Genomic DNA, 20,487 nt, shown 5'->3' on the forward strand with positions numbered 1-20,487 from the left:
ACATACCACAAAAATTGTACTTATCTTCAACAGTTCTGCTTGTGCCTTGAACTTCCATCTGCTACTATTAAAATCAATGCTAAACTTATTAGGTTTTGCTGTCCTTTGCAACCCACTTTTCTATTTCTCTTACCTTTTACTTTATCCTCAGCCACCTGTACCCAGTCCTTTGTACTTTGTTTGAAAAGCAGTTCCTTATCCTCTACAATATCCTTAAATACATTATTTTTTCTTCTGTTACTCAAGTATGATTTCGCAATTAATATTTTGTAAAAATTCTTATAACTTCAAGAACTGCTTATCAAATGTTCTGTTTCGCCATATTATTGTTTGTAGGAAGCGGAATAGAATATTCACTTTACAAGAATTGATTATAGCAAAAGAAATGTCTATTCCAGAATATATTTAAGATGTGTAAAATAATATAATGTTTAAAATAACACGATAAAAGGGAATTATTATACCAGTTTTGTTTAATTTATCCATGGGTTGTGGACATCACTGGCAAGGCCTGAATTTGCTGCCATCCACAATTGCTCCTGGTGAGCTGCATTCTTGAATACTGCAGTCCATTTGGTGTAGGTACACCCGGAATGCTGGAGAGAGGTTCCAGGTTTTTGTGAAGGAATGACTATATATAGTTCCAAACCAGGATGGTGTGTGGCTCAGAAGGGAACTCGAACTGGTGGTATTCCCACACGACTGCTGCCCTCATTCTTCCAGGTAAAAGTCACAGGTTTCGAAGGTGCTGGTAAAAGAGCCTTGGCAAGTTGTTGCAGTGCACCTCGTATGTTTCTATGGTGCACCAGTGGTGGAGGGAATTAATGTTTAAGGTGGTAGATGGAGCAACAATCAAGTGGGCTGCTTCATCTTAGATTGTGTTGAGCTTCAAGTATTGGAGCTGCACTCATCCAGGTAAGTGGACAGTATACCATCAAACTCATGACTAAAGCCCTCTAGATGGTGGACAGACTTTGAAGAGCCAATAGGCAAGTTACTTCTCTACCGAATTCCCAGGCTCTTGTAGCCGCAATATTTATGTGGTTAGTCTCATTAGGTTTTTGCTCATTCATAACTGATCTTAAACCACGTATAATCTAACACCCTAGAATCTAAATTTCAATTCTGAATTGCTGGCAACACAACAGCAATGCATTTTAAACAAGCATTTTGTCAAAATCATTTCACTGTTAAAAGGTCGAATTAACAGATGCTCATCTCAGGTCACAGATCTAATGAAATGTTCAGCTGCCCTCATGGCGAACATTTCTGCACTAACTGAAATGGAATTCCACATTTCTTAATGAAAAGCTGACCCCATAAATCTCAGATCAAAACAGGATTAAGTTTTTTAAAAATGCTGGCAAAACTGGCAGCATCTGTAGAAAGAAACATTCAATAGACCCGAAGCATTAAATCTGTTTCTTGCTACAAAATATGCAGTCAAAAATGCTGAATATTTCCAGCATTATCGGTCTTTATTTCAGGATTCCAGCACCTTTAAATATTGATCTTGTATCATTGTTAATTTCCCTTGCTTACCTCATGCTGTAATGAATTTTATGCTAACAGGCGATGTGTGTGTTCTGGGAAATGAGTATTATTGCACTTTGTATCTGGTAGTACTTACAGATCAGGCATATCGGAGATTGGGTCAGTTCAATGTGGAAGCCTTCCAATACTGTCACAAAGTCCCTGATTCTCAACCCTACAAATATTCCGGTTGTACCACTAGCAGAATTTCATTTCTCACACTCTATCTTTGTACCTTCTCAGAAATGGATATTGCATATTAATATGTGAAAATGACAGGAGGCAAGGATCAGATAGGACACATTGCCCGCTCCTTTAAGTCATGGTACAATCAAACATCATGCCACTCAAACCTCCCAATCAGCAGCCATGGAATCTCCCCAATAAAACCCTAGATTAACTCAGAGAGAGGAAATAGTTTTGGGAATTTTCCCTCCATCTCCTGGACCTAAACAAATTCTAGGAAACAACTGTGACTGTGAAGCAATCCAACATCATTTCACTTCTCTTTTGCATACAATGAATTATATCAGCCTCAGCTGGGAACCCATCCAGCTCTCACAAATGTTCTCAGTGAATTAATTGTGCTGCACAGCCTGGTCCTACATTTTTAAAATACTTTAATCAAATCACCTCAAAGCCTAACATAGAGTACAACGGCCCAGCTCGAAGTGTAGAATGATAATTAAGGCTTTTTAACTATCAGGAATCTTTATCAAGTCTCATGAACTATAACATCTTTATGTCTCCTTCCCAAGCAACAAGCTTTAATACAGATCACTGCATTGTATATCCTTTCTTGGGATTAAACCCTACCCATGTACATAGAACATACAGTGCAGGAGGAGGCCATTTGGCCCATCGAGTCTGCACCGACCCACTTAAGCCCTCACTTCCACCCTATCTCCGGACCCCAATAACCCCTCCTAACCTTTTTGAACACTAAGGGCAATTTAGCATGGCCAATCTACCTAACCTGCACGTCTTTGGACTGTGGGAGGAAACCGGAGCACCCGGAGGAAACCCACGCAGACACGGGGAGAACGTGCGGGCTCCTCACAGACAGGAAATTGAACCTGGGACCCTGGCGCTGTGAAGTCACAGTGCGAGCCACTTGTTGCCTGTACCCATAGCGCAAGTCCTCACTGAAGTTGTGGTTGCATTCCTGAAAATTGTGACTTTAAGTGAAAAACTGATTCTGATGGGAACCTATGTTAAAACTGGAGTTGGGTTCTGTCAGACCTTCCTTATCACAATAAACATCGTACCATACAAGTTGAAATGCTTTACATTGCTAAATTCCTACATTGGTAAATGAAATGACTTTTAAAATAAAATATTAAAATATCAAAGAAAAATGTAGCTTTCTACATACTGTACCTCCTGCTCACTGGCAATCCTGCTTCCTGCACCTCCCAATCCCCGATTCTCCTAATCCTGCATACCCTTCCCCTCTCCGACTCATGGCCCTATCCCCTTCCAGCTCTCGGCTTGCAGCTTCTCCCCATGCTCAACCTTCTTGACTTAAGTTTCTCCGCTGCTCCCAATCCACCCTCTTTCTGAGCCTCTCAATCCCTGACTCACCATCAAACACTTACCTCTCCTGAACCTGAGTTCCCATTCAAGATCCATTTCTAATCCGATGCGGGAGCTCCAGGATGGTAAAACTGCCAGTCCCAATGGTGTACAACTGCCCAGCTGGGGCTAATACACTGCAAGATTTAAAAAAATGCTCTGCTCACCACTTCTCTGTCCTGAACCATTGTTGTGAGTGAAGCCTCTAAAAGTGAGCAGCAAGGCCGCAAACTGAGGAGAAGAGACGGCCGCTCGACAGGCAGGGAGAAGAGGCCACACATTGGAGTTAGAGTGCCAGAGACTGCTCCACAATGGCACTAATAGGGTCACCTGAGAAACGCCATTTAAACAAATTTCGCGACATTCAATGAGATTGCAGGCTCCGTTAGCTTACTGATGTAAATGAAACAATGTAAAATCAGACCAACATTATAAAATCAAGCCAACATTATATGGGGACTTACTATATCACTAATATAGTGAAGTAACACCAATCCCTATGAAACTCCACAAGTAACTAGTAGGCAACCACTACACTTCTAACAGAAATTCAACCCATTCCTTATCTACCCCAGGATCTGCCTGCTAATCCCACTAAGGACTCAATTTCATAAATCAACTTTGTCAAAGGCTTCCTGGAAATTCAAACATAACTATGTCAAAAGGGCTAGATTAATCAACTATCCGAGTAATCTCCCAAAAATATTTCAACCAGGCTGGTGTGAACCTTTTACTAACTCCAGATCGTGCCCTATTAGACTCCCAAACATAAAGAAATGGATTGATTGTTCAAATCAGTACCATAGAAGATTTTTTCTTTTTTTTAAACAACAACTCGAGGATGGATAGATTAATACAATCAACCAGAATTGGATTTAAAATCCAACCCCCAGAAGCAAAATGGTCGATTTTGTAAATCTCCCAACCTCAAGCCACCACAATGCGGCAACTGCTTGGATTATAAATTCTCAACATTTATAAACTCTACAGCTCAAATTTTAACATTAAAGTGGTTTTAATTATATTGATTAACATTTGTGTAGAGAAATTAAATCACTTTGCTGCAGGAGACAATTTACTATACTTCCTTATAATTAATCCTTGTTCAAATTAAAAGTGCAAAATAGGTTCTAGGTGGTACAGTGGATTAACAAATATCCTTTCACTTTTAAAATGTTGGGTTCCATGCCGGTCCTGACTTAGGATGAAGATCAACTCCCAGTATTGAGTTTATCAGGTTCCTAGTGGATATGGCCACAGGATGGCTTGTGAGAAAGGGAAATATTGCGCTAGTGGCCTGCCCTAAGATCAGAGCATATTGCTTGAACAAAGTAAAAGCAGATTTACAGATCTGTGATTACACCCTAATCCATCTTGATTGCTCCAAGTTAGGAAGCAACATTTCTTTTCAAAGAAGGCTCATTCAGTAACTGGAAAACGGCGATCCATTTCATCACCAATTGAGGTCATGCTCAATAATTGTATTAAAGCTGTTTTTTGGCCAGCTTATAAAATCAAACTAAAATGGTATATTGTTATATTTTTTAAAATCAAAAGCAGGCAGAATTACAAGTTCGGTTTCATTATGTAGCGTCTGATCGTTTGCTGAAACCCAAACAATAATTACATCATAAAAGTCTGCACTTTTTACTACATATATATTTGTTCATTAAGACTCAATTAATTCTAAAAATCTGAAAATAGTTAGGAAGTTTTTATAACATTCAGTACACAAGGATTATTATTTATGTACTTTTTGTCCTACATATTTTACACTTCAGTGGCAGATGTGACATTCTGCAATTCATTACAGGAGCAATTCATACTCAGAAAAGATGAGGATGGTGAAAGAAATGCACACAAGGCAACAAAATAATCAAGGAAAAGAAAAGAGATAGAAATAAAAACAAATGAAACATAATGGTATTAAGCGTTTGCAGATAATGCGTAACATAGGTCAGATTCAATTCGCCTTAACATCAAACTTCAAAGCATCCCTCAATTTATGGAGAAGATAACAAACCATGTGGGACAGGATGCTTATTTAGATTTTGACTATTAGACCAATCTCTCATGTGGCACAAGATTGGAAGGTGTAGGCGAGGAGCTTCTGAAGTGGATTAAAAATTTGCTGAAACTTATTTCTGGTGGCGTAATGTTGGGGAAGACATACACAAAATAATAATAATAATAATCACTTATTGTCACAAGTAGGCTTCAATGAAGTTAGTGTGACAAGTCTTGTTTTAGTCCTTATTGCCTAGTTGCTGGGGTTATTTTTGCTTGAAATCCCACTTGAGTGACGGTATAAGATGCCCACATAAGGGAAATGCCCAGGAGTAGGGCAAAGAAACTTGAAGGTAGAAGTTCGTTTATGGAATCGGAGGCTTCTCAGGACTCTTTGGTGGAGAAATGGTGAAGGCTACTGCACTGAGGACCAATGTGGATGATTTGGACAATCATTCCAGGAGGCAGAATATTCGGATTGTGGGGTTGCCGGAGAGAAAGGAAGGCCCAACCCCCACAGAATACTGTGGGGGAGGGTGGATTCACATCCCTTCATGAGCTGGGTTGAGCCCACCGGACACTTTGATAGAATCCAGTCTCAACGAACCATCACAGGCTGTTATCCAGGAAAAGGAACGGATCTCGCAACTGTAAATGGGAACCCATGCCATCAGGCTTTATCAAAACGTTGGTGGGGAGCTGGCAAAGAAGCGGTGTTTTTTTAATAAGGCTAAAGTCACCCTGTATAAGAGTGGAGTTCCATTTGGGATGGTGTCCCCGGCATGGCTCAGAGTGACTGTTGAGACAAAAGACTATTTTTTCAATGCACCAGAGGTGGAATCTTTTGTAAAAAAACATGCTGTGGGTGAGAGTTGATGGTGGTTTCCGACAGGTTTTTAGATTTTGGGGCTGGGATGTGGAAATGGGGAGTTGTCAGGGTTTCTTGTACACATTTGTGTTTCTTTATTCTTGTGTGGGATGAGTATTTTGAAGTTGGGTCAGGGGGCTTACTGTTATGGGGGTTTTGTTCTTCGTGCTGCAACTGTTATGGGAAATATATAACGCCCTGTTGGGAGTACGATGTTTTAAGTTTTTTTTAATATTGTGTGTCTTTTTTCTGTTGGTATTTTTCTCCATTCTGGGTAGGGGCTGCCCTGCTAGCCAAAGTGTTAGCTAATGGGAGTGGAGTGATGGGGGTGGCTGCAGCTCATTTTTTAAGTTTGATTTTAGACAATGAGCTTTCATTCTGTTTGGGGTTAGGGTTAGTAGAAGTAAGGTTTTGTGGTTTTTTGTTCACCTCACTGTTATTTGTATGTTCATTTGCATGTGATATTGTTTGGTGGTGGAGGAAGAGGCAGGGATAGTTTGCTGAGGGTGACTACAGATTTTTCTTTGTTTTGTCTTGCTGGTGCATTTGGTGGCTGTCTTAGGTGTGCTGGAGCCTGTTCTCGAAGTAGTTGTTGGATGACCTCTCTTGGTGAAAATGACCGACTCCGGATTGGGGGTGGGTGGACCGTACCCCTACCCCGGAATTTCTTGCGAATAGGAAGAAGCTGCAGACACATTTTGAATTGCTATCAATAAGTAAAGCGGCGTGCTATCTGCGACGTTAGAGGGGGGCTTTCTAGAACACGGGAAGGCCAGTCACCTTTTAGCTCATCAGTAGAGGCGGCAGGCAGCTCCCCGGGAGATTGTGCAGATAAAGAGACTTGGGTGGCAGTTTGATTTTCGCCTCATCTAAGGTCGATGTGGCTTCAGAAACATTTTATCTGCACCTAGACAGGTCGGAGCCCCTGGACGAGAGTTCGGCCAGGATGGAGTTTTTGGATGGGTTATTCTTCCCATTGGTGGAGAGAGACAGGAGGAGTTGGAATCCCAGTTGAGCTCTGAGAAAGTAATGGAATGCATTGGGTTAACGCAGACGAGCAAAGCTCCCGGTCCTGACGGATTACCCATCGAGTTTGATGAGGGGTTTGCAGGACAGTTGATCCCTTTAATATTAGCCATGTTCAATGACACCTTGTCCCAGGGTCGTTGCTTGTTACACTTGTGCAGGCCTCTATCTCCCTGATCCTGAAAAAGGTCAAGGACCCTCGTTCGACCCATCTCTCTTCAATGTAGTTGCTAAAATACTCGCAAAAATGCTTGCACGGGATTCGGGCCCTGCCTCCCAGAGATAATCTTGGAAGACCGGAAAGGCTTCATCAATGGTCTGCAATTGTTGGCCAATATACGCAGGCTGATAAATATTGTCCTTTCCCCCTCTCAAGTGCCTGAACTGAAAGTGATTGCTTCCATGGATGCCGAAAAAGCATTTGATAGGGTGGAGTGGGGCTCTCTCTTTCAGATTCTCGGGAGGTTTCGTTTGGCAAAGGTTCATATCCTGGATTAGTTTACTGAATAGGGCCCCCACTAATGTTGTTCGCACTAATGCCTTGAGCTCAGGTTATTTTCAGCTGAATAGGGTGGATTACGCAGAGATGTCCATTGGCTCCTTCTCTGTGTATAAGTTGAATTTAGACAAATTCAACCTTCCAGTTAACGGCTCCTCTCCCCCCCCACCCCCCAAGGAGAGGGGCCTAGCTGGGGATGTTGCCTTTTCACCTGGCCCGACTAGCTTTCATTATCTGGGAATTTGGGTGGCCCACGATTGGGCCTCGCTCCAAAATTAAATTATGCTAGTCTGGTGAATGGGGTCAAATTTGACTTGCAGAAGTGAGATAACCGCCTGCTTGGCGGGCAGACTTCAATAATAATCATCTTTATTGTCTTACATTAACACTGCAATGAAGTTACTGTGAAAATCCCCTAGTCGCCACATTCTGGCGCCTGTTCAGGTACACAGAGGGAGAATTCAGAACGTCAAAATTACCTAACAGCACGTCTTTCGGAACTTGTGGAAGGAAGCTGGAACATCCGGAGGAAACCCACGCAGACACAGGAAGAACGTGCAGACTCGACAGACAGTGGCCCAAGCTGGGAATTGAACCTGGGACCCTGGAGCTGTGAAGCAACAGTGCTACCCACCGTGCTACCGTGCTGCCCATTATTAAAATTAGGTTATTAAAATGAATGTCCTCCAAAGGTTTGTATCCCCCCCCCCCCCCCCCCAGTGTCTCCCCAAATCCATCTCTCTCAGAGTTAAGAAATTAGTGCCCCCTTTTCTTTGACCGGGCAAGGATCCGTAGGGCGTTCCTCCAGAGAGATAGACAGTTAGGTGCTTTAACTTTACCCAATTTGTGATTTTGTTACTGGGCTGCTAATATTGAGAAAGTACTGGGGTGGTTTAGTGATCAGAGTTCCATACGGCGGCAACTGGTGGCGAGCTCTAGTTTGGGTGCTTTAGTAACTGTCTCGCTTCCATTCTCTCCTGCAAGATTTTCTTTGGATCCTGTTGTGCCCACCCTGTGAATCTGGAAGCAGTTCAGACAGCATTTTAAATTTAGCTTCACATGTCGTCGTTGGCCCATATTGTAGTAATCATTTCTTTGTGCCAGCGGGCTTAGAACAGACATTTAGGTCATGGGAAGGAAAGAGTTTGGAGATATATTTATGGAGGGAAGGTTTGCTAGCAATGAGGAGCTGTTGGAAAAAAATTCAACTCCCTAGTACCAATTGGTTTAGATATTTTCCAGATTTGTGATTATTTGTGGAAGGCTTTTCCTTCTTTTTCCGTGGCACCACTGTTCTCCCTGTTGGAGAGGATCTTATCTTTGGCCGGGTCTGGCGAGGGTATATTTTGGGTATTTACGGCCAGATCCTATCAGCAGAAGTTGGCTTCATTGAATGATGTGAAGGTGAAATGGGAGGGTGAATTGGGTCCCATTCTGGATGAGGTAGTGTGAAATGAGGCTCTTTGCAGGGTCAACTTCATGTCCTCTCGCGCTCGGCTTAGTTTTGATCCAGCTCAAGGAGGCGCACAGAGCTCATCTGATTAAGGCAAGGATGAGTTGTTTTATTTTGGGGGGTGAATGACAGGTGTGAGGGGTGTTCTCAGGGATCAGCCAATCTGTTCCGGTCATGTCCCAAGTTATTAAGCTTTCGGATCTCCTTAGTCAACACAGTCAAGATTCTTAATTTCGAACAGGAGCCTTGTCCGCTGGTGGCCATTTTCAGGGTATCGGACTCGCCAGTGCTGCAGACTGGGGTGAAGGCGGATGTCCTCGCCTTATACTCATTAAGAACCTAGAAGAAGGTTCTGCTTGGATGGAGCTCTCCTACTCCGCCCAGTGCCTCGGCTTGGTTGGGTGACTTCATGGAGTCCCTACATTTGGAGAAGGTCAAGTACACCATGAAGGAGTCGGTAGAAGGGTTCTACCCAAGGTGGCAGCCATTAATTTCCTTTTTCAAAGATTTTGTCACCATCAGTTGTTCAGGGGGCTTTAATTTAATGTTAGGGTGTTAGGATTGTATGTGTTTTCGATTGTTGATTGTGTTCTTTTTACACTGCAACTTGAAGCATCTGTTTTATATTATATAATTATGTTATTTTCTTACAATGAAAAAGCTTTCAATAAAAATGTATGTTTAACAAATTGGCTGAAACAGAGACATTAGAAGGTGGTTGTGGAGTTAGATCAGGGTGTAATTGGGTAACTAGCAGGATATGATATAGGTCAGTGCTGAGGTCATTGGAACATGGAACCATAGGAATTAGGAGCAATAGGGCGGCACGGTGGCGCTATGGTTAGCACTGCAACCTCACAGAGCCGAAGACCTGGGTTCAATCCCAGCCCCGGGTCACTGTCGTGTGGAGTTTGCACATTCTCTTTGTATCTCCGTCTCACCCCCACAACCCAAAGATGTGCAGGTGGATTGGCCATGCAAAATTGCCCCTTAATTGGTGAAAAATTAATTTGATACTTTAAATTTAAAAAAGGAATTAGGAGCAGAAGTAGGCAATTCAACCCTTTGAGCCTCCTCCACCATTCAATCAGATCAAGGCTGATCTCTCACTGGTCTCACATCCACCTCCTCAACTGTTGCCCATATCCCTTTAACCCATTTTTGAAATCAGAAATATATATCTCCTTCTTGAAACCATTTAATGACTCAGATTCCACCGCACTATGGGGCAGCGAGTTCCAGAAATTCTCCACCCTCTGCAAGAAGTAGGCCCTCCTCATCTCAGTTCTAAATCTACCACCTCTCAAACCATATCCGTGACCTCTCATTCTAGATTGCCCTACAAGGGGGATATTTGGTCTATGTTTACTTTATCAATCACATTTAGTATTGTATACACCTCTATTAGATCCCCTCTGATCCTGCTAAACACCAGTGAGTACAGGGCCAAACTGTTTAATTTTTCCTCATACATCAACCTTTTCATCCCCGGAATCAATCTGGTGAACCTCCTCTGAACTGCCTCCAATGCCACCACATCCTTCCTCAAATAAGGAGGCCAAAACTGGACACAATACTCCAGATTGTGATTTTACCAACACTCTATACAATTACAACACTTCTCTACTTTTATACTCCAGTCCTTTTGCAATAAACATAACATTCCATTTGCTTGTTTAATGACATGCTGTAACTGCAGACCGACTTTTTGCGATTCATCAACAAAGATACCCAAATCCCTCTGCCCAGGCCCATCTTGAATCTGCTTTGCACACAGATAATAATTTGCCTTTCTTTTTTTTCTATCAAAATGGATAACCTCGCACTTAACTACATTAAACTCTGTCAAACTTTGGCCCAATCTCCTAGCCTACCTAAGTCTATAAAATCTTTACCTCTTCTTAACTGCCTGCTTTCCCACCTATTTTAGTACCATCCACAAATTTGCTATGTTATACTCTGTTCCTGCTTGCATTGATCATTTATACAAATTATAGAACAATTGCGGTCCGAGGACTGACCCCTGTGGCACCCTGCTGGTTACAGTTTGCCAGCCAGAGAAGGACCCATTTATCCCGACTCTTTGCTTTCTGTCAGTCGGCCAATCCTCAATCCAATCTGGTACTTTACCCCCAATTCCCTGTGATCTCACCCTTTGGATCAGTCTTCCAGTCTTTTTTTTTGTTTCTTCTTTTTAAAATTTAGATTACCCAATTATTTTTTCCAATTAAGGGGCAATTTAGTGTGGCCAATCCACCTACTCTGCATATTTTTGGGTTGTGGGGGTGAAACCCATGCAGACATGGGGAGAATGTGCAAACTCCACACGGACAGTGACGCAGAGCCGGGATCGAACCAGGGACCTCAGTGCCGTGAGGCAGCTGTGCTAACCACTGGGCCACCGTGCTGCCCCTTAGTCTTATCAAATGCCTTCTGGAAGTCTAGATATGCCACATCCACAGGTTCCCCATTATCCACCTTACTGATTACGTCCTCAAAGACAAGCAAGTTTGTCAAGCATGACTTACCCTTCATAAAACCATGCTGACAATGGTGGATTGAGCTTTGTCTTTCCAAATGTTCAATGTTCTCCTCCTTAATGATTGATTCCAGCAACTTCCCCACCAGAGCTCAAGCTAACCAGTCTATAGTTCCTACTTTTTGCCCTCTCCCTTTTTGAATGGGGCGTCACATTGGCGTTTTTCAACCGGGACTCTTCCAGAATTCAGAGAATTCTGAAATATCATAACCAATGTATCCACTATCTCCATTGCCACCTCCCTTATTTGATTTGTCACATGTACCGAAGTAGTGAAAAGTATTTTTCTGCGGCCGAGGGAACGTACACAGTACGTACATAGTAGACAAAAGAATAATCAACACAGAACATTGACAAATGGTACATCGACAAACAATGATTGGTTACAGTGCGGAACAAGGGGCCAAACAAAGCAATACCCTAGGGTGCAGGCCATCAGGTCCCAGAGGCTTATCTGTCTTTAATCCCATCAGTTTATTCAATGCCATCACCTTAGAGATGGTAATTGCACCAAGCTCCTCTGCATTAACTGTAATTTTTGAAATTTTAAAATAATTTTCTATCGTGAAGACAGAGGCAAAATATTGGTTCAGTGCCTCCGCCATCTCGATGTTGCCCATTATTACCTCACCAGTATCATCCTCTAAAGGACCAGCATTTATTTTAGCCACTCTCTTCCTCTTTATATACTTATAGAAGCTTTTGGTATCAGTGTTTATGTTTTCTGCTAGTTTCCTTTCACAATTCATCTCAGTTCTTTTGATTTTATTTTTAATATCCTTTAGCTGAACCTTAAGAGTTCTTCCAATCCTCCAGTTTACTATTAGCTTTTGCAGTATGGAATTCCCTAGTTTTTGCCTTTATGCCTTTCTTGACTTCCTTATTTAGCATTGGAACATTTTTCTCCCTTTTACAATTCCTCTTCTTCTCAGGAATGTACTTTAATTGAGTGGTATTTAATATCTCCCTTAACATCTGCCATTGTCCCTCAACTGTCCTACCATAAATTATCTGTGCCCAATCTACTCAGGCCAACTCCTTCCTCAGGCCTGTATAATTATGTCTGCCCACGCTAAAACTCTAGTATGGCACTGTCTTCTCTGAATTTGAAATTCTAGTTTGCTCTGATCACTCCTTCCAAGAGAATCCTTAGCACCAAGACTATTTATCAAACCTTCTTCATTACATAACACTAAATCTAAAATAGCCTGCCCTCTGGTTGGCTCCATAACATAGCTGTTCATATTGTACCTAAGTGACTTAGTTGTGGAGACAGGAAAAAACTATCTGAGTTTGCTTGATAATAAACTAAGAGAGAGACTACAAAGAATAATCTACAGGCTGATTAAGTACAAAAGTTCCTAAGCAGATTGGGAAACTAGGCTAATAGGCACCGATGTCATTTCAAGTGAATTAATACAAACTCAATATCTGGGGAAATGAAGAAGTGGAGATCCAAGTTAAATTATATTATTGCGCAGGACACTACACAGAATAGGATTTTGGGCAGATGCATGAACACAAACACATAACTAGGATCATGGCCTGTGCAGCCAAAGGCACAAACCTCCAGTACTAACCCCTAGTTTGAACAAGGTACTGGCCCAGCCCTACCTCGCACCAGAAGTACTGTGTACAAATCTGGTCACCATAATATAACAAAATCATGAAAAAATTGGAGTGGGTATAATTAAGCAAATAGCTGGGTTGAGGGACCTTAACTTTGAGGATAAGTTGCAGAAGCTGGGATTTTTTACAATGGAAGACACTGGACTCAGGGGTGAACTAAATATTTAGGATCCTAAAGATCATTGACAAGGTAAAAGTCCAATGTTAATACAGTTGCAACTTTACAACAGGGCGTAAACTTTAAACTTGGAAGATATAACTACTTTATGCAGTAGTTATCAAATGGACTGCCAAAATAGACGATTGGACTCGAGTGTTATCAGAAAATTTAAAAGTTGGATAAGTTGGCACAAATAATTTGATTTAAGCCACAGATAGAGCATAATGGTCTTTACCAGCCCAGCATTCTTTTATATTCCTATATAAAATAAAATAACATCAGTACAAGCTTTTTTCTACATTACTGTAGGCAAAATACGAAGACACAAAATTAGATAAGAATAAATTATACCGGACTTATAAATAACTCAAAATTCTAAAGCTATAACAATGAAAGATAAGGATACCACATAATGCAATGTATGAATGTTAATTTTCAGGGTTGGGAATTTCCAGGATTGGGGCCCCAAGTTTAATTCATCCCTAAACTCGCTGTTCGTATACATGTTGTAACTTATTCCTACATATGTCCATTATCAGAAATTTGGTACTACATATTTTGCTAATTTGGGACAGTAGGCTGATGGATATAAAATTACAAATGCAAAACTCCAATTCCCATAAATAATCTAAACACTAAAACCACATTGTTAATTGTCACTTACAGGATATCATTAAGAAATCCTCAGATGCATCTTTTCCATCTACCCGGGCTTCAATAGGTCGGCCAGAAACAATCTCTTGATTTTGAACTACTAAGTCATGATTTTGAATCACAGTCTCTGATACGGCATCGACTTCCATAACTTCTTCCGAGACCATCCCAGGAGAAAGAACATCTGTAACTGAATCCTGGACCACGTGTTCAAACTGTTCCTCGTCCTGTACTGAAACAAGGTCCGACACTAGTACTTGATCTGGAACGCCAACAGTCTCAGTTATAAGATCTGAAGCCAGAACATGATCAGGAACTGGACTGGTGTTCAAGTCTTCTTCAATTGTAACATTAGACTCTAGTATAGAATCTGAGACAATCACTCCTTCTGTAACAATATCACTTTCAGCTATAATATCTGGACCTTGCACAACATCATGAATATTAGTTGTGAGACCATCTTCCAGTGTAACTTCTTCCCCGGTGACATCTGAGACCAGCACTGCATCAGGCACAGATACAACAATGTGATCCCCTTCAATGTGGGCAGCACCAGCCATTCCAGACACTGCAATACAAACAATACATTAGAATTTAACTTTATTTCTGATTATCCTTGTTCTGGGGTAAAGTTGCATGAAATATAGTACATGTATATTTTATATCTACATGCACACAATGTAAAATAGCAAAACAGAGACTGTTTTGACCATTATTATTAGCTTTCAAATATGTTGAATCATGATCACGTATATTTGCTGACAAGCCATATTAAAAAAGGTGATTAATTCAATAAAACAGCACAATTTAAGTCACTGAATTACAATTCAACTGGAATTATATGACCATATTCAATCTCTTACATGGATAAGTGAAATATAAAACCGATGTCAGAGGTGGCTGACATTAAATTAAACATGAATCCATATTAGTCCTGGTCATGGTGCAAAACATCCCATTTATATTGCTTTCCTTTGTACTAAATCTGCTCAGTTATCAGGTTAGCACCCTCCCTGATCTCAGACTCAAGTTAGTATTGTTACTTTAGAATTATCTTTTAAATCTCCTACTGATACAAATCAGTGATCAATACACTGTGATTTTTTACTAACAATCATTGAATTACACTATGTAAAAGCTAACAACTTAACACTTTGCACTACAAGTATTTAAACTACTTACCAAAGTCTTGCATGATCATAGCATGAGACACTTTCGACTCCTGCGAATGTAACTCAAGTCCTCCCCCTCCTTGATCCATGATGTACAGTTTTCATCAGTGACTAAATAAAAAATGAAACAAATTGCTTTTAAACTAAGTAAATATTTTAAATGTTTTCATCAGCATTCACACAAATTTTTCAATGGAATCACGCCTTTTATATAACAAATATGTTGCATTACGGCTGCAAGGCCCCATTGTTAATCCAAGATTCTAATTAACCTGGAGTACATGCACAATCTAGTCCCCAAAACAAATTCATAGAATCATAGAAGGAAGGCTTTCAGCCCAACATGCCTCTGCTGCGTCTTGGTAGTATTCTCCAATTAATCCCACTCCCTTTCTCCATAGCCCTGTAAAAATTTTCCGTTCAAGTATCTATCTAATTTTCTTTTGAATGTTACTATTAAATCTGCATCTATCACCCTTTGAGCAGTACACTCACTGTGTAAAAAAATGTTTTCTCATGGCAGTGCCGGTCGTCTTTTGCCAATCACTTCAAATCTTCCGGTGACCAATCCCTTTCCTTATACCTAGCAAAGCCATTCATGATTTTGAGCACTTCTATCAAGGAGAACAACCGCAGCTTCTCCAGCCCCTATTAACTCTGACCGTAGACCTCACTACAGGGAATGCCAGATCCAAAATACAAGTACAGCATATTTGACTACAAACGGACATATGAACTTAGTGTTTCAATTTCTTTATATTAAGGAAAGTTCCAGGCAACAAATTACAAATGTATTTCAAAGTTGATGACAATCTGACTCAGACACTGCTCAAGTGCTCAAGGTGGAGAAATGAAATTGCAAATTCAACAAGCTCACAACAGTCACAGTATATTATATGGAAGAGGGAGGAGCATTATTAACTTGGCACTTCTAACTGACAATGTTTGCGAATACTTCAGTCTTGCTTAATGCATTCAGGAACTGTCTCAAATACACTCGAAGATGGGATGTCCATTTAGTCTCTTCCTCCTGTTGGTTAACTGGTTCTCCACCAATAATATTGATCTGTTCAGGGAGCGCTACAGAACTTTACTTTGATTCGAGATTGCTGGGAACCCGCAAGCAACCCACACAGGTTTGCTTGTTGTGCTCCCCACATACCAGAGACGACAGGACGAGGCGTTCAAATGGGCATTAATTCCCCACCACAGACTTAAATCGGGGTAGAGGCAGAAGGAGGCCGGGTCCACACACTCACGTCAAATTAAATATCTCCCACCAAACTCGACAGTCTTCATGAGAACTGACCCTCTGACCAAAGAATCAATTACATTGTGTGGGACTGCAAAGACAAAACTATTCAGTAAAATCATTTTCAATCTGATCACGTCATTTGATCACTACTTTTGAAAAAACATGATACCGACTTTTAATTTCCACTTTAAAAATACTGATTTCAAAGTCTTACTATCACGGTGGGGTTTAACCTAATTCTTTGGATTATTTATCTAGTTGCAGAACCACTCCACTACTGTATCCCTTCCTCGAGTTCTCTCATATGTTTCTCTGTCACGGCTTATCATATTTAAAATAGTTTGTATAGGAACTACTTTGAACAAGATTTTGCACCCTCGTTTCACCTTATTGCAAATATTTTGAAAATTCATGGGGTCATTTGAAGTCCAAAATGGTCTAGCAGCAAGATATTGAACCAATATGATTTTGTAAAGCAATGAGCAGGCATGGAGCAAAATAAATCAATAGTTGTTTGTTGCATGAAAATAAAAGCAGTAGTAACTATTTCAACTCTATGCAGCAGTGCAAGCACAAGAGTCTGGTCAAGTAGCAAAAACGGAGTTATCAGTCATGCCACAATAATGGAATTGTTATACAGAACTGAAACTTCAAAAGCAGATAATTTTGCTGAAAAAGAGCATTAACTCCAAAATTCTACTGAAAACACCAAGATTACCTGGAATGGAAAGCATTCAAAAAATTAGCATATAGTTGTACACTCAAAACTCTGCACAAAGGAGGCAGAAACCAGTAAAAGAAATTCAGCGAATTTGGAAAATGGGATTTAGTATCTCAAAAGCAGATAAGTCACCAGGTCTGGTAGTAAGGTATCCCATGCTGGAAAGAGAAATGTGAGGAAATAGTAGACGTGCTGACCACCATTAGCCAATTCTTTCTGGCCTTGGGGGTGTTGCCAAAGGAGTGTTCACATTGTAGCATTTTTTAAAAAGAAAGGGATAGACAAGAGTACTTCCAGACCAACCAGCCTAACCCTGAGGGTAGGCAAACTACTGGGAAAAATACTGAAGGACAGCACAAATTATTTGGAAAGACAGATTAATCAGGGAAAGTCAATAAGAATTTGTTCGGGAAAGTCTGTCTGACTAATTTCATTGAATTTTTCGAGGCTGTAACAAGATTGATTGATGAAGGAAGCGGCTTTAATGTACAACAAGTCATCACTTTATGTCGCCATATGCAGGACCCTGCCGAACGATGACTCGGCCCCTGCAAACTGTCAGGAAGAGGGCCAAGGTCTGAAGAGGGGGGACAAGGTGATACCCAAGAGAAGAGAGAAAGGGAGGGCTAGAGACCGGCAGGGGCTGGGAGCTGGCGAGGGCGAAAGGCTTAACTTTTCGACAATGCCCAGAGTCCTAGACTCCCCAACTAGCAGAAATAGAATTTACAGTACAGGAGGCCATTCGGCCCATCGAGTCTGCACCAGCTCTTGGAAAGAGCACCCTACCCAAACCTCCACCCTATCCCCATAACCCAGTAACCCCACCCAACACTAAGGGTAATTTTGGACACTAAAGGCAATTTAGCATGACCAATCCACCTAACCTGCACATCTTTGGACTGTGGGAGGAAACCGGAGCACCCGGAGGAAACCCACGCACACACGGGGAGAACGTGCAGACTCCGCACAGACAGTGACCCAAGCCGGGAATTGAACCTGGGACCCTGGAGCTGTGAAGCGATTGTGCTAACCACTATGCTACCGTGCTGCCCATAGTCGAAAATAGTTTCGACCAATCCACTCTGTTTTCCATAACATCTTTAAAACTTTGATTACATCACCCCTTAAACCTTTTAAATTCCAGGGAATACAACCCTAGATTGTGTAATCGCTCCTCATAATTTAACCATCTATGGGTTAAATCAATGTTACACAGGACTGCTCACAGTACTGAGTTGTGGTCTGACCAGGGTTTCGTGTGGCTTGTATATTTTCCTTTGTTAGCCGAGGCATAAAATATAAAAAGCAGCATGGTCATGCTAGATCTGTACAAAACACTAGGTAAGGCACAGCAAGAATTCGACATAGAATTCTTGCATTACAGGACAGATGTGATCACACTAGAGAGAGAGAATACAGAGGAGGTTTGGCGAGATGTTAACAAGGACTGGAGAATTGTAGCTACGTGGAAAATTTGGATAGGCTGCAGTTGTTTTCTTTGGAACAAGAGCAGCTGAAGGGAGATTTAATTGATGCGTAAAATATTATGGGGAGCCTATTTCCCTGAACAGAGATCAATAATTAGAGGACATAGACTTCCGGTTGCGGATATGCGGAGCTAAGCCGCACGAATCGGCAGCTCCCGCGAAGACGGACTCGATAGAAGAGCCCCAACGGGATTTTTTTACACAGCCAACCCATGGGGAAGAGAGGAGAGAGGTCCCCCACTAACCTGTATGGACCGGAACCGCAGCGAAACGGCCAAAAAAACGGCACTGGAGCAGCGGGAGAAGAAGGGTAAAATAAACAAAATGGCGGTGGCCGGGGACAAAGAAGAGATGCAAGAATTCATTAAGCGCTGCTTCGAGGAGCTGCGCAAGGTGATGGTGGCGCCGATGCTGGCAATAATTGAAGGACTTGGGGCAACCCAGAAAGCTCACGAGGTGAAGATCCAGGAGATCCAGGACAAAGTGAGTGACAATGAGGACGAGCTCTTGGGCCTGGCGATGAAAGTGGAGCGGCACGAGGCGCTACACAAGACGTGGGTGGGAAGACTCGAAGACCTGGAGAACAGGTCGAGGAGAAACAATTTGAGGATCCTGGGTCTCCCAGAAGGAGTGGAGGGGGCCGACGACGCGGCACATGCGGGCACGATGATCGGGGCGCTGATGGGCGCGGAGGCCCCCCCCCCCCCCCGGGGTTGCTGGAGCTGGAAGGAGCGCACCGGGTGCTGGCGAGGAAGCCCAAAGCAAACGAGACGCCAAGGGCGATGGTGGTGAGATTTCAACGGTTCACAGATAGAGAGAGGATCCTGAAATGGGCCAGGAAGGAGCGGAGCAGCAAGTGGGACAATGCTGAGATTCGAATATACCCGGACTGGAGCACGGAGGTCGCTAAGCGGAGAGCGGGTTTCAACCGGGCCAAAGCGGTGTTGCATCGGAAAGGAGTGAAATTTGGAATGTTGCAGCCAGCGCGACTGTGGGTCACATATAACGGCCAACACCATTACTTCGAAACGCCCGAAGAGGCGTGGACCTTTATATTAACTGAAAGGTTGGACTCTAATTGAGGGTTTGTGAGGGTGGGAGGTATTTGAGGGTTGAAGTATGATGGCGGTTGTATATAGGGGGGTAAGCACGCGCAGGGAATGTTATATGGGCTGGGGACGAGAGACAAGGCCGCAACAGAAGCTGCGTCGGGGGGGCGGGGCAGGCTCTGGAAAGCATGGGGTTTTTCTCCCGCGCGCGGGAAGAAAGGTGGGAGGGGGAGCGTAGGAACATCTATAGATAGGGAGAGTCCCACACGGGGGGGGGGGTCAAAGGGATGGCGGGGGAAGCCGGGGTCAGCAGGCGTCAGCTGACTTACGGGAGCGATATGGGGGGAGCAAAAAAGCTAGACAGGGGTCTAGCGGGGCGGAAGGGGGGGGGAAAACAGGGTTGCTGCTGCACTGGCCGAAAGGGAATGGGACACAGAAGAGGTGGCCGGGACGGAGGTCCCCGATTGGGGGCCCGGAGGGTGAGGGAGACGCGGACACGGGACTGGCCCAGAAAAGGAGATGGCTAGTCGGCGGGGGGGCGGGTGAGAGCCCCTCCAATCCGGCTGATAACGTGGAACGTGAGGGGCCTGAACGGACCGGTGAAGAGGGCTCGAATGTTCGCGCACTTGAAGGGACTGAAGGTAGACGTGGCTATGCTCCAAGAGACACACCTGAAGGTGGCGGACCAGGTTAGGTTAAGAAGGGGATGGGTAGGACAGGTATTTCACTCGGGACTGGACGCGAAAAACAGAGGGGTGGCAATTCTGGTGGGAAAACATGTGTCATTTGAGACCAAGACTATCGTAGTGGACAATGGAGCGAGATACGTGATGGTGAATGGTAGGTTGCAAGTGACGTGG

General features: G+C 42.7%; 1 protein-coding gene across 3 annotated transcripts in view; it reads right to left on the reverse strand.

Moving 5' to 3' along the window:
• The window catches only part of znf711 (zinc finger protein 711), a 68,598-nt gene that overhangs the window by 33,577 nt on the left and 14,534 nt on the right, over positions 1-20,487 (reverse strand). For 2 of the 3 annotated variants that reach the window (XM_072505226.1, XM_072505225.1), the window contains exons 2-3: positions 15,126-15,226; positions 13,954-14,511 (exon numbers count right to left, since the gene is read on the reverse strand). In XM_072505226.1, the coding sequence (XP_072361327.1) occupies positions 13,954-14,511; positions 15,126-15,204 (637 nt within the window). In that variant the 5' untranslated portion in view covers positions 15,205-15,226. Of the gene's footprint in view, positions 1-13,953; positions 14,512-15,125; positions 15,227-20,487 lie in introns of those variants that run through there. The other variant, XM_072505227.1, reaches the window with a different exon arrangement.

The sequence above is a fragment of the Scyliorhinus torazame genome, chromosome 5, assembly GCF_047496885.1.
Source record: "Scyliorhinus torazame isolate Kashiwa2021f chromosome 5, sScyTor2.1, whole genome shotgun sequence".
NCBI lineage: Eukaryota > Metazoa > Chordata > Chondrichthyes > Carcharhiniformes > Scyliorhinidae > Scyliorhinus > Scyliorhinus torazame.